Source organism: Anabrus simplex, chromosome 2 (genome assembly GCF_040414725.1).
Source record: "Anabrus simplex isolate iqAnaSimp1 chromosome 2, ASM4041472v1, whole genome shotgun sequence".
NCBI classification, from domain to species: Eukaryota; Metazoa; Arthropoda; class Insecta; order Orthoptera; family Tettigoniidae; genus Anabrus; species Anabrus simplex.
Genome location: NC_090266.1, coordinates 741,703,828 through 741,717,674, shown reverse-complemented (window position 1 = coordinate 741,717,674; position 13,847 = coordinate 741,703,828). Strand labels below are relative to the sequence as shown.

The following is a 13,847-nucleotide window of genomic DNA, read 5'->3' as shown; positions in this document are numbered from 1 at the left end:
TATGCAGCGAGCGCACTTTCCAGCTGAGCTCAAGGTCACGAAAAACTGATTTCTGAAGTTTTTCCCCTTCTTGCAAGCGCGTAGTTTTAGAAGTATCACTCTCACTATTTACAAATAAACACAAGGCAGCAGTGCTTGCATATTTCTGACAAGTCTGTCTTACATTGCCAGTTTCCAGATACCAGACATCTGTCCGAATCTCCATGAGAATAAATTGTAAACAGAAAATGTGTTAATAATGTCTTTGAAGAATATTGTGTTTTGAAAGAAGATTAAGGTGCTTAATTTCATGAGAATTACATTGTGATCATATTTCTTATTATTACTTACAAATTTACAATGTAGTTACAATGAATGGAAGTATGCAACAAAACTTACTTTTATCTTCACTACATATGGTAATATATTAATATTTGTCTCCGGTAAACATAGGCCCGATCTTTCTTCTACGTGAAAAATATGGTGACTGTCATTCAAATGCTGTCCTTTCCTTACAGTAGAATCCCTGAAATAAGCCGGTTCCCATTTCACAATTTCAAACCGCACGCATACAACTGTAGTTATATTGCCTGTTGAACACATATCCGCTTACTCGTATTAATGGAAATGCTGCCCAGACTAATGAGTGCCTACTATGTGTGTTCACTACTCTCCCGTCTAGGTTTGCCTTTCCTCGCCGCCAGGAGGGCCATGAGTACCAAACAGCTTCATTCGCACCAGGCCTATAGTCACTGTGCAGGAATCAAAACTGTTCCCTCTTAACACAAATCTAGTATTTGAATATTATTGTATACGATTATGTTATTGAGACCAGAACAGATTTTGCACCTTACATTGGTTAATTTCGCTGAAGGCCACTGCTCTGACCATTCAGCCAATTTAGCCTCTTTGAACTTACGATTAGTCAGAACTCCAACTTACTTGCTTATAAAGTGTATGTTAACCTAAGTATGTAACTCTTCCTTCCTAGATTTCCTTCTCAGAGCTAAATGGACCTAAATGGAATTGTTGAATAGAGTTTGTCAGTGTTAATGCATATTGGTGAATATAGTTAATAGTTAAATGATATTAGAATTGTCTGCAGTATGATATTGTTTTTTTCTTCAATTTCTCATGATATCCTGGAAATATATTCTTTTTTTCTTTCTCAGCAACGCTATGGTGCTCTATCCAAAAATTGATTCTTAAAAAGAATTTATTTTAAAGGTTTCACCACCGGGTGAGTTGGCCATGCGGTTAGGGGCACACAGCTGTGAGCTTGCATCCGGGAGATAGTGGGTTTGAACCCCATCGTCGGCAGCCCTGAAGATGGTTTTCTATGATTTCCCGTTTTTACGCCAGGCAAATGCTGGGGCTGTACCTTAATTAAGGCCACGACCGCTTCCTTCCCACTCCTAGGCCTTTCCTATCCCATCATCACCACATGACCTATCTGTGTTGGTGCAACGTAAAGCCAACTGTTAGAAAAAAAATAGGTTCCACCTATTTGATTTTAAGTACTTTAAGTATTGTTAATGTCAGTACAGAACGAACTATGAAATTCATAAGTTGTAATATTATGGTACTGTGTAGCCCGCTTGAAGTACACAGTTCTTTCTTCAACCTAGACCTTTTTGCTTAACTTTTCATTGAAATAGTTTTGAAGAAGGTGTCTTGTCTAATGAGAATGTTATTTTTATCCTGTGATTTCCTTTTTGCGACTGCTAAAGGTATCTATGTGCAGGCCCTGTTATGAGTGAAATGGATGTTAGAACAGCATTACACTTAAACACACTTTTCTCATGTTGAAGCATAATTTCCATCCAAATGAACATTAAGAAAAAGTGCTTGAAATAGTCATCACATTTGCTTTTGAGAAATAGATCATGGTAATAGAATGCTTTAGGAGATGATACGAAGGAGAGAAGTGTCCAGACATTTCCTGCAGTTTGTTGCAGAGCATGTATGGAATATTTATTCAAGAAAGATGGCAGCTGTTCTAGTAGACATAGAAAAATTCACTTAAGTGCCAAATAACTAATTACATATTTTATTTATTTATTTACAGTATATAGTGTATGGCCCATACAGTCAGGTTGAATACAGAAATAAATTTTATACATATTTACAGAACAGGAAAACAGTGAACAAGAAAAGACTCCTTACAACTGAATATCAAGATCATTGTTCCACTGTATTGCTTCTGGTGTTGCCATCAGAAAATCCAATTTGCTGCCTGTGTATGCCCGCGTTTCACACTGTCTGACAATATGGTATATGGTTTGTCGTGCAGCTCTGCAGTCACACGCGGGCATCGGCAACTTGTTCCGTTTAAACAACATGTCTCTGCATCTGCCATGGCCTGTTCTTATTCTGTTCAGAGCAGGCCATGTTTTATGTGGTAGCTGGAATCCACTTGGAAGTTTGGCATTCGAGAACATACTGTGCAGGTCCATCTCCATTGCTGCTTCCCACCGTCTTTTCCACTTTGTAATTGGCTTGTAGCCTCTAGCAACCTTGCCTAAGGCTTTACGTAAAGTTGGATGGCGTGAACATTATCTGTATTGGTTGGTAGTTTGTAGATCTTCATTTACAGGTAGATCAGGGTTCCTTAAAATTTTATTGAATACCTTGATGAGAGCGGTGGACCTGCGTAAATCAGATGGCATTATTCCAGATAAAAGCGGGAGCCAATGAGTTGGCGTAGATCGAATTGTGCCAGTTATTATGTGCATATTGGAATTCAATTCACTATCAATAAGTCTTGTGTGATGACTGTTCATCCATACTGGAGCATAGTACTCAGCACTTGAATACACCAAGCCTAAAGGTGAAGACTGTAAAAAGCTTGCCGAAGAACCCCAGGTAGTTCCACAAAGTTTATGAATGATGATGTTACGTGTTTTCAGTTTCTGTACGGAGTTTAGCAAATGTTGCTTGTAGGATAGTGTTCGATCCAAGGTTACTCCAAGATATTTTGGGTTCAGGTTGTGGTGAAATATTTGCTCCTATTAAAGTTCATTTTCTGCTGAGTTTTTAATATGTTCTGTAATAATTTTTACATACATAGCCTATTGTAGTATGTTGGTGCTCGTAAATTCTCAGTTCCAGTTCCAGGCACTGAATATAAATTGTAGCAAAAGTAATCTTTCATATCTTAATAGTTATGATAAAGAAATGTATTGAATTTCATTTGTTACTTTTCTTTTCCGTCATGTGGTTGTGGAGAATATTTTGAAAGACCTGTCCAGCTAAATGATATGATTGAATGTTGTGCCTGACAGACTGTGCTACTATTAAAAAGTTGACAAAACTAAATTCATTCTAACAGTCTTGAAATATGTTCAGTTATGATCAAACCAGACCTCATCACTGAAATACCATTAGGTTCAGTTCTGTTATGTTTCCAAAGCAGTGTATTTTAACAGAGAGAACTCACTTTACTTGAAATATTTTTAAAAGCAGGTGCAGTAATGTGTGTTGGATGTATCCAATTTAAGTTGCAGAGAAATGTAGTGAGCTAATATGGTTACAGATGAGAATTTGTGAGGTTGCAATAGCAAAATTGCAGGGGGACTGTAATTAATACAATCTTGCTGATTTGTTTTATTGCCATTTGTCTCATTTATGGATGTGGTTCCAGCAGAAGAAAAGTGTTTAAATATTTTGAAACATTCTTCATTGTAATTGATTTGGGTGTGAAATTTGAGAGAGTTATTGAACAAAATTCCTTGAGGCTGAAAAATTGTTTTTGGATTCAGCTGCAAATGCGAGAATTTTGTAAAGCATATTCCCTTTCCTTCATTACTAAACAATCAAAAGTAACAACTGAAAAATAATAACATGGATTCAGTTGTAACTAATTTGCTGTTACTTGTAACTCAGATATGCTACAGATACTGAGGCAGTTTTTGGAAGTTGATGATATAACATCATTCCCTTTCTGGCAGGTTACTTCTCACCTTATGTCCATTAGTAACTCCACTTGCACTGAAACAGTAATTCTTTACTTGAAATTTTTGCTGGCTAGAAAACTAGATATTATGCAGTCTATTGTTATGTGTAAGTTGCTGTTGACTGCTCAAAATATATGTTTAATAGAAAACTACATTTCACACAGGGCTGTTGACCCCAATGTCTCAAGCCCGTCATTTAACAGTTGCTAAAACAAAATCGTAAATTAATAAATTGAAGACTAGCACAAGCAAGGAAGGCCTTTCTTAAAAGAAATTTGTTCAGTTCGAACATCGATATAGGAATTAGAAAGATGTTTTTGAAGAATTTCATCTGGAACGTGACATTGTATGAAAGTGAAACATGGACAATAACTACTGTAACTCAGAAGGAAAAAGAATGGAAGCTTTTATAAGATAGTGTTACAGAAGAATGCTGAAGATGAGAAGGGTAGATTGAATCATGAATGAAGGGATACTGAATCGAACTGGTGAGAGGAGATCGATTTGGCTTAATTTGACCAGAAGAAGAGATAGAATGATAGATACCCAGGACTTGTTCAATTGGTTTCTCAGGGAAGTGTAGGCAGTAAGATGTGAATTTGACGAACAGATTAGAGTGGATGTAGGATGTACTGTAGTAGTCACGTAGAAATGAAAAGGTTAGCACAAGATTGGGTGGCATGGAGAGCTGCATCAATTGCAAGTGACTAATCTTATGTTTTAATCCATATTGAAATCTGTTAATTTACAGTAATAAAGTTTTATTATGATCCACCTGTTCAATACATTATAATGTTATCACATTTAAAATATCTTCATTAATTAAAAAGTTATATGTGGGGCATGTTTCTCTCCCTTACAGCCAAATCCGAATCTCTAAGAATGGTGATGTTCGTAAATAATGACTTAAGAACTATTAAACCATTTTTCACAAACTTAAACTTACTCTACTAGAATATCATAGAATACAGAATCTTTGGAGGCATGCCTTAATAACATGGGCTTAATAGGAAAGATACATTAAAATTGTGGAAGAATGAGTTGTTCTAAAATATTTAAAACAAGTAGCATGTCTGAAATCTCAGAAAGACGTGAAAATCAAACTTAAGAGTTAAATTTGAAGATTTTCTTTGTAACGAGATCTGGTAAAAATGTGTTTTATCCCTTGAGGATGAGTCTATAAAGATTCAAAGATCTCGTCAACTTGATAATTGAACTTGTGACAGGATGAATGTTGGTCTTCATGAAATTTAATGCTTGTTGTCGTTTGACCTCTGCAAATGCTGTTGAATAAATACGCTCTTGTTGACGTCAGTGACCGTACGTTGAAATAATGGATTTAATAAAGCATGATTGAAAGGGATGTAAGTCGATGATCGTAGTTAAAAGTTGTTAGGTAGTTTATCTTGTATGTCCCTCCAATTGCTGATTGTCAGTTTGGTGTTATCCGAGGTTGTGTAGTGACTGCCAGTCGGTAAGTAGTTTAAGAAGTATTACACAGTCCACCCAGCAGTCTATTTTGTCTTATGCTATAGCTATAGCTTTGTAAGAAATAATACCTTATGTTAAAACGTAAATACTAGAAATTATTTAAGATTTTTTTTTACATATCCATGTGGACATGCACAGCAGAAATAGGTTAATTACAAGACTGGTGCACGTACAGATTGTTAGTATTAAAGCAGTAGGTACAAGAATTTATCTGTAATGACAATTTGAAAGAAAGAGGACCCTTTATTGTAAAAACTTCAAATGTTGTCTTGGAATTGAAGTCAAAATCTCAGTTGCTGATCAAGTTAATTTTATTATCGAGATGAAAATATTCTCCTGGAATTCTTCCTTGAAATATAATGTCCTCTAAATGTGTAATATTTGCTTTTGTTTCAGACTATAAGATGGAAGAACTGAAGTGACCAAGAGTTATCTAACCAAAGACCAGATATAAGATGAGATATGTGATGAACTCTTCACTGGAAATTGATTCTCATTTCCAAGGGACATGAATGTATGTGAGCTACTTGAGCTTAATAACTGCCTTCATGTATTACTCCCAGAATTCACTGGTATTCCGAGAGGAGCAAGATATATGAAACATAAGTGCTCATCTCTTGTGCTCTGGTTTGTGGGATTAAATCTTGACTCTCTCAATCAACTTTAGAAGATCATAATTTTGAGAGCCCTATGTTGAGATTACTAGCTTTTTCATGGACCTCTTCCAAGGCAAAATAATGCCAGCATAGAATAAGATTGAGATCTGAGGTGAATCTTTGCTGGAAATTGATTTTAGTTTCCAAGGGACATAAATGTATGTGAGCTACTTGAGCTTAACGACTTGTCTCCATGTATTACTCCCAGAATTCAGTGGTATTCCAGATCTGTGAAAGAAGAGGAGCTGCTTTTAAACTGTGATTGATATTAGGTTTAAGGGGCATAATTTCAAAATGTATGTATCCAAGGACAAATTTCACAATTTCACTGTCTTTATTTTGTAATATTGGCTCAATGTTTAAAATAAATATCAAGTGAATAAGGAAGATTACAGATTCATGTATGCATTTTTTTTCTTTTTAAAAAATAATTTTCAATTTTGTATGGGAAAATGTACTCTTTGTGGAATGAGGAGCAAAATATATGATACATAAGTGCTCATCACCTGTGCTCTGGTTTATGGGATAAAATCTTGACTCTCTCGGTCAATTTTAGGAGATTGTAAATTTGAGATCCCTGTGTTGAGATTGCTAGCTTTTTGATGGACCTCTTTCAAGGCAAAATAATGCTGACACTCCAGTATTTCTTAAGATCACCTGTTATTAATAATAATTTTATTCACAATGTTTACATTAGTTTGGGTTTTGCTTTCACCAGTCTTTTCTCAGCATGTTGAAAGATTGAGTTCTTTTTCCACATTTCGCCAGATGGTACTTGGGGCATGATTGATTGCACAGTTTGCAGATGCAGTCCTCCTCGGGTTCATGATCTGATTCATTGCTGCGTAATTTCCCGTAGAAGCCATGGGCGGCGAATCTTGTGTGAAGGTGGTGGAGCTCGAAGTTCGGTCCCTTTCAGAATTCAGTTTTCATCACTTTTGTGTCCATTATTCCTTTCAGTATCTCGCTGGCTTTGTTATATCTCTCCACGATGACAATTTTGTAGGCTTGCGTTTCTGGTAGCCTGAAGCAACTTCTTATGTCTTCGATAAAGTAGGATTCCTTTGCTATTATGTACGCATAACTGTTCCTTTTTTTGCTAGGGGCTTTACGTCGCACCGACACAGATAGGTCTTATGGCGACGATTAACTGTTCCTTGTGAAGTTAGATATTGAGAGAGCTCTTTTTAGGAATTTTGCTTCAGTGATCTCTAGTTTCGTAAAGTGGTTCACCGTCAGGTGGGGCCATATTAGTTGGATTCCATACGTGGTGGTCAGCATAACTTTTAGCTTGAACAGCGCAACAGCGGATGGCAGGGAAAGTTTTTGGAGTTCAGGGATGTCATGTTGCTTTTGTTGCAGCCATTGCTCTGTATTGTATATGCAAGGAGAAGGTGCTTCTGGTTGTTTGCATCGTGACCCCCAGATACTTGAAGCTGGGTACGAATTCTAGGGTTTCTCCTCCATATGAGGTGGTCCCTCTTTGATATCCTTCCTCCCCTTCTGAACTTCATTGGCTTTGTTTTGGTACTATTTATTTCCATAGAGTTTTCTAGTGCCCATACTCTGATGTTCTCCACGGCTGCCTGCAGATCATCTTGGTTTCTGGAGAGGAGAACCATGCTGTCTGGATACATAAGCAGTTTAACATTTCTTGTGTTTATAGTGTGGCCAGTGTCTGCTGTTATTACATTGAAGAGAATTGGGCTCATTGGCTCTCCTTGCAAGACTCCCCTGCTTTGGGTTTGATTTGGTTGTTTCTAATTTGTTGTTTGTGCTGCCCAATAGATTCTCTAGTTTGTGGATGTGTGTTCTCCTATCTATACTGTCAAATGGCTTGGAGTAGTCTATGTAGATCACATACAATGGTGTTACGGGTCACACTAGTGTCATTGTTATTTCTTGTACAGGTTCTGGAACAGCATGTAGTGTTGATCTGCCCGGGGTGAAGCCGTATTGGTTCAGTGGTATACTGGTGTATAAACCTTGTTCCACGCGTACTAGTAGGATCTTGGAGAAGGGTTTGATGATAATATTTTCCAGGGCAATTCCCCTGTAGGAGTTTGGGTCATCCTTCCTTTCTCTTTGTAGACCATGGTTATGTCTTTCTCAATTCTTCTAGGATTGTATTATTTTTTAGGCATTTATTAAATAAGCATGTTAGCAGTTCTAGCAGGTCTTGGAATGTGTCCTTAAGGTGAATATCCCATCAGGTCCAGCCGCTTTGTCATTTTTCCCCTTTCTTATAAGTTGGTTGACTTCCTCTGCTGTAATTGGACCTGTGTCTTGTTTGTTTTTACAAGTAATGAAAATAATTTTCTCCGTATTGAAAGAATCTTAATAATAATATGAGAAATTTATTTTAACTTCAACCTATTCAATACAGTACAAGATGTTAACATATTAGTTAAACATCATTAACATAGTTGAGACATGTTTCGCCCCTTCTGTGGGGCATCATCAGTCATATCAACACCTCAAAATTCTACCAGACGTCTGGTTGGAAATTATAAAAATATGTTGCATGAGTGAATCCATTAAAAAACATTTACAAGATCTTATCATTAACAAAATATCAAATTGATTAAAACCGGGCGAGTTGGCCGTGCGCGTAGAGGCGCGCGGCTGTGAGCTTGCATCCGGGAGATAGTAGGTTCGAATCCCACTATCGGCAGCCCTGAAAATGGTTTTCCGTGGTTTCCCATTTTCACACCAGGCAAATGCTGGGGCTGTACCTTAATTAAGGCCACGGCCGCTTCCTTCCAACTCCTAAGCCTTTCCTATCCCATCATCGCCATAAGACCTATCTGTGTCGGTGCGACGTAAAGCCCCTAGCAAAAAAAAAAAATTGATTAAAAATATGTTACACTAGTGAACATGTTCGTGAATTTTCACTTAAAACAAGGCCATCATATGTGCAGTATTGACAATAATGACAATAGTTTAAAGTCTTATTTGATGCTTAGTTCGAAGACAGTTTACAATTATATACAAATATTGGGAATGAATGCAGAATACATATAATTACAATTACTGTACACGTATTTTACATTGTAAAATCATGTGGAAAAGCATTCCAAATTTGTATTAATTTCCATAAAAAAATCTCCCTCAAAAATTACATTCCTGATGTAGTCAAATCAGAATTAGCTTCAAGATGTGAAATTTTGTATATGATTTATGACCAGCTCATGTAAAAATGTTGCATTATGTCGTAATTCAACTTGGATATCTATGTTGACTAATTATATTTTAGACTCAAATTAGTTCGTCGAAGTATCCATGGGCTAATCACCTCCGTGGCTGTGCGGATGTGAGTAAGGAATGCGTTCTTCTGTTACTCTTGTTTAGCAATGAATGTTGTTGACGCTCCATGGACATCAGTCGGGGTATCAGACATAAAACACCTAGGTGAAAAAGTGAAAAAGCATAAAATGAGCGAGAAACATATAAACGCTGGTATTGAATTTGCTATGCTTGGTAGAGTAGATATTCGATGCCAGTTAGACAGTGCATACAGACTTAAAATTAAACAATCAAATTAACAGGTTTCGAAGAATCGATACATTCTTAGTAAATTAATTGATTCTATTAAGTTCTGTGGGAAGTCTGAACTAGCGCTCAGGGGCCGCGATGAGACATACACGTCTGAAAACCCAATAATTTTTCGAGGGTTAGTCAATTTAATGTCAGAGCTAGACAGCACACTGAAAGAACATATCGAAAGAGCAAATAACAGAGTATTTTTGGGGTTATCTAATACCATACAGAACGAGCTTCTGAATTCAATCTATGCCGTGTGCCATCAAATGATTTCGGAAGAAATCTCTCAAACAAATTTTGTGGCAATTCAAGTTGATGAAACCACTGATTGTTCCACCTTATCTAAACTCGTTTTTGTTGTACGGTACGAGCTGGTTAGCAAAATAAATGAAAGATTCGTAAGTTTTGTGTTGCCTGATAATCACTCAGCAGAAGGCATTACCTCTGCAGTATTCCAGGAGTTGGAAAAACTTAAGTTTGACCAAACTCCGGACAAAGTCATTGCGCAGACGTACGACGGCCATTCAGTAATGAGTGGAAGGCAGACTAGCGTTCAAGCAAGGGTCAAGGTCGTTTACAAAAACGCACATTTTGTGCACTGCTACGCGTATTAATTAAATTTAATTGTTGAGCGATGTGCTACTCATAATAAGCAGGTCAGGATCTTTTTTAGTAATTTAGAAGTGTTTTCATCCTTTTCTTTTGCAAAATCTGCGAAACGAACTGCTGTTTTGGACGAAGTGGTAAAAAAGCGCATCGCCAGAAATGCCGCCACAAGGTGGAACTTCAAGGTACGATGTGTAAGTACGGTTTTTATGTACAGAAATGAAATATCGTAGTGTCTCGAGAAGATCGCCGATGACAATAATGACTATTCGACAGTGAGAAAAGCCATAGGCCTAAGGAATCTACTGAAGGATCCCGATTTTCTATTTTGGCTAGAGCTATTCTCTAAAGTTATGCGTCACTGTGACTTTCTATTCAATGAGCTTCAGCACGGCGAAACTGATAGTATAAAAGCTCAAAAAAGCATATCTGATTTCAAGTTATCGGTGCAACGAGTCATAAACTCTCTTGATTACGACCATCACTGGCTTAATGGCACAGACACCACCGGTGGAAATCCAGCAGGCTCAAGTCAGAAACGCGCACGGTTTGAAGATAACAGAAAGATTGCAGCGAGAGAGGTATGCGATGTTATTTTATCCGGGATAGAGGACCGTTTTTGTTCAGTGACCATCTGTCTGTTGCCAAACTCTTCCAGTCTAGTTTATTTCCGATGTATAGGATACTCTTCCCGCAAACTGAATTTGAAATTGCTGCTAGATTATTTCCTATTAACCAAATTGAACTAAGGTATGAAGTCGCCGTTTTATACGGCAGAAGTGATTTTGCTAACGCTTCAGGTGCCCTAACTCTTCTGACATGTATTTGTGATAACAACCTGGAAGTACTTCTTCCCGAGTCAATTAAGTTATTACGAATTATTTGTACAATTCCGATAACAACGTCAGAAAATGAAAGATGCTTTTCTGCGCTGAAAAGGATTAAGTCGTTCACTAGGAATACCATGGAGGAAGACCGACTTAACGCGCTTGCTATGTGCTCCATCGAGAAACAGCTGTTGGCAGTTCGTAACTTCATTGAACGTGTCATCAACCACTTCGCGGAGCAGAAGGAGAGGAGAATGGATTTTGTATACAAGCAAGTCAGCTAAGGTATCGTTACCTACTTATTTGTATTATTTTCATGTGTATCTTCATCCCGTCATTATCATCATCATCATCAAAGTACGAACTTTATACTTATAATAACAATTGACTGACATTTCTTAATCTACTATAATTGTTTTTCGGATTCAGTTGTTGAGTTTTCTTGTTAGTGGTGTTCACTCTGCTGTCTTCACACTTCACTTCACTTCACTTCTCTACATGTGTTGTGATGTATTAACCTATGTTTTCTTGAACCTCTACCTGAAAAGTATACCGAGTCATGAATTTAGTAGTTTAGTGAACATAAGTATATGTTTATTGTCGATATTTTAAGGGTATGCAGATTGTAATGCTTCCGGATTTGCGATGCTTTCAATTTCTACTTTTTTTTACGCTTTGCGATATTATCTGATTTTCGCTACGTGATCGTTCTGCCTCGGAAGAAGGTTCCTATTTAGCCAGTGTCATCGGATTATTATTATTATTATTATTATTATTATTATTATTATTATTATTATTATTATTATTATTATTATTATTATATTTAATCTACAATTATCGTGGTGCCAGACAGTGAAAACTGGGCCGTTGGAGGCGGGGTGGGGAGATGATGGCACAGCCCTGCCAGAGTAAAATGTCACGAACCGCCACTGCTATCATGTTGGACGCTTTTGTATCTAATGTGCTTTTATTTTATTAGGTTAGAGAATTAAAAACGACTTATGGTCAATTGTTGTTTGGCTTGGCGTTACGGGTATTAAGTTAAATTTTTCGAAGAGTTTGGCTCAGTAGCGGCGATTGAGAATTAAAAGTGGGGGGGGGGGGGCCGCGAAACAAAATTACGGACAACAAAAAGTACCCGGGTTATTGGGATATAGTGGGGGGGGGGGGGGGTAGGTCGTGGTATATGCGTGTAAACTGGAAGAAAAGCTGCAAAGTGGTACATTTTTATGCTCTCTGGGCGAATTTCCACAGAGAGGTAGAGGTTTTACTTATTTAAGTGCGGTATTAACCGTTTTTGAGATATTGATTCAATACTAGACTACAGAATAAAACTTTCACCAAAGGAACAATATACATATGTATTACAATTAAATAGAAGTACGGCGTGATTATACAATTAAAAATCATTTAGTATTTGACTACACACAGAGAAATTAACGGACAATAAAGAGACTGCCTGCCGCGCTGAGTGGCTCAGACGGTTGAGGCGCTGGCCTTCTGATCCTAATTTGGCAGGTTCGATCCTGGCTCAGTCCAGTGGTATTTGAAGGTGCTCAATTACGTCAACCTCGTGTCGGTACATTTATTGGTACGTGAAAGGAGTTCTGCGAGACAAAATTCCGGAACCTCGGCGTTTCCGCAAACCGTAAAAGTAGTTAGTGGGACGTAAAGCAAATAACATTATTATTATAAGAGACTGCCAGCCAGATGAATGCGCACGACAATCGGTGAATCATACCTCAATGTCCTTGACCTCGGCAAAAAGACATACCCCTGCTACCCCTTTTCATAGCACGTGCAACGTCTCCACTACTTAATGAGGCGCTATGCAAATCGGTTAGCCGCGACGAACGACATTTTGTACGTATTTACGCTAATAACTAAAGAAAATAAACTAAAGAGCTAGGCTGATAAGAAAACGGGGCTCGTACAATTTTTTAATAATTCTAATAATTCCTAGTTTAAGTCGGCTAAAATGGAATACAAATGTAATGTTTTCTCCACAAAGTGAGGGGGGGGGGGCGACTGCCCCACCCGCCCCCCTTTGTCGCCGCTATTGGTTTGGCTGATCAAAGTTGCTGAACTGAAAGAAGTTTTCAAAGAAATTTGACGACGTTGTCAGAGGAAACTGACAAAGTTTCCCCAGTAAAACTGAATGTAAAGTTTCGAGATTTTTAATTTGCGTTCCGGTAATTAACGTTTGAAGCCAGCCCCGCGACCTAACTTGCCTGCCTCTCACCCGGAGAGCCCGGGTTCGATTACTGGCCAGGTGAGGCATTTTTACCTGGTAATGGGGGCTGGTTCCAGGTTCAGTCATTCTACGATTACCATTAATTGAGGAGCTATTTAATAGTGATATGGCGACTCCGGTCTAGAGAGCCAGGAATAACGGCCGAGAGGTTTCATCACACTGACCATGCGTCACCTCGAAATCTGCAGGCTTTTGGACCGAGGGCGGTCGCTTGGTAGGCAGAAGACCCATTGGGGCCGTAGTTTGGTTTGGTTAAGGGGCGGTTGTATAAGTATACATATTTCATTTTTGTAATGTTTAGCCAAATTGTTGATGGTTCATTCGTTCCCGGATTTTCCGTTTTCCCGTGTCGTACGGTTTTTTTTTTTTTTCGTGGTCCCTCCAAAAACGGAGAATCGAGGTTCCACTGTATACTTTTAATTGGTGAAAATAACATTGTGACATTTGTAAACACATCTACTGCCATTGTAATTGAGACAGGTGTATTTCAGAAAGAATGAAAACATTTAGACATGACTTTCTGGGTGCGTTTTTC

At 37.9% G+C, this 13,847-nt stretch overlaps 1 protein-coding gene across 1 annotated transcript in view; it reads left to right on the top strand.

Annotated features, from left to right (window-relative positions):
- The window catches only part of Vps16B (Vacuolar protein sorting 16B), a 138,745-nt gene extending 132,250 nt beyond the window's left edge, over positions 1-6,495 (top strand). The window contains exon 12 of the mRNA XM_067139420.2: positions 5,823-6,495. Coding sequence (XP_066995521.2) covers positions 5,823-5,843 — 21 coding nt within the window. The 3' untranslated portion in view covers positions 5,844-6,495. The remainder of the gene's footprint in view (positions 1-5,822) is intronic.
- Positions 6,496-13,847: the final 7,352 nt, after the last annotated feature.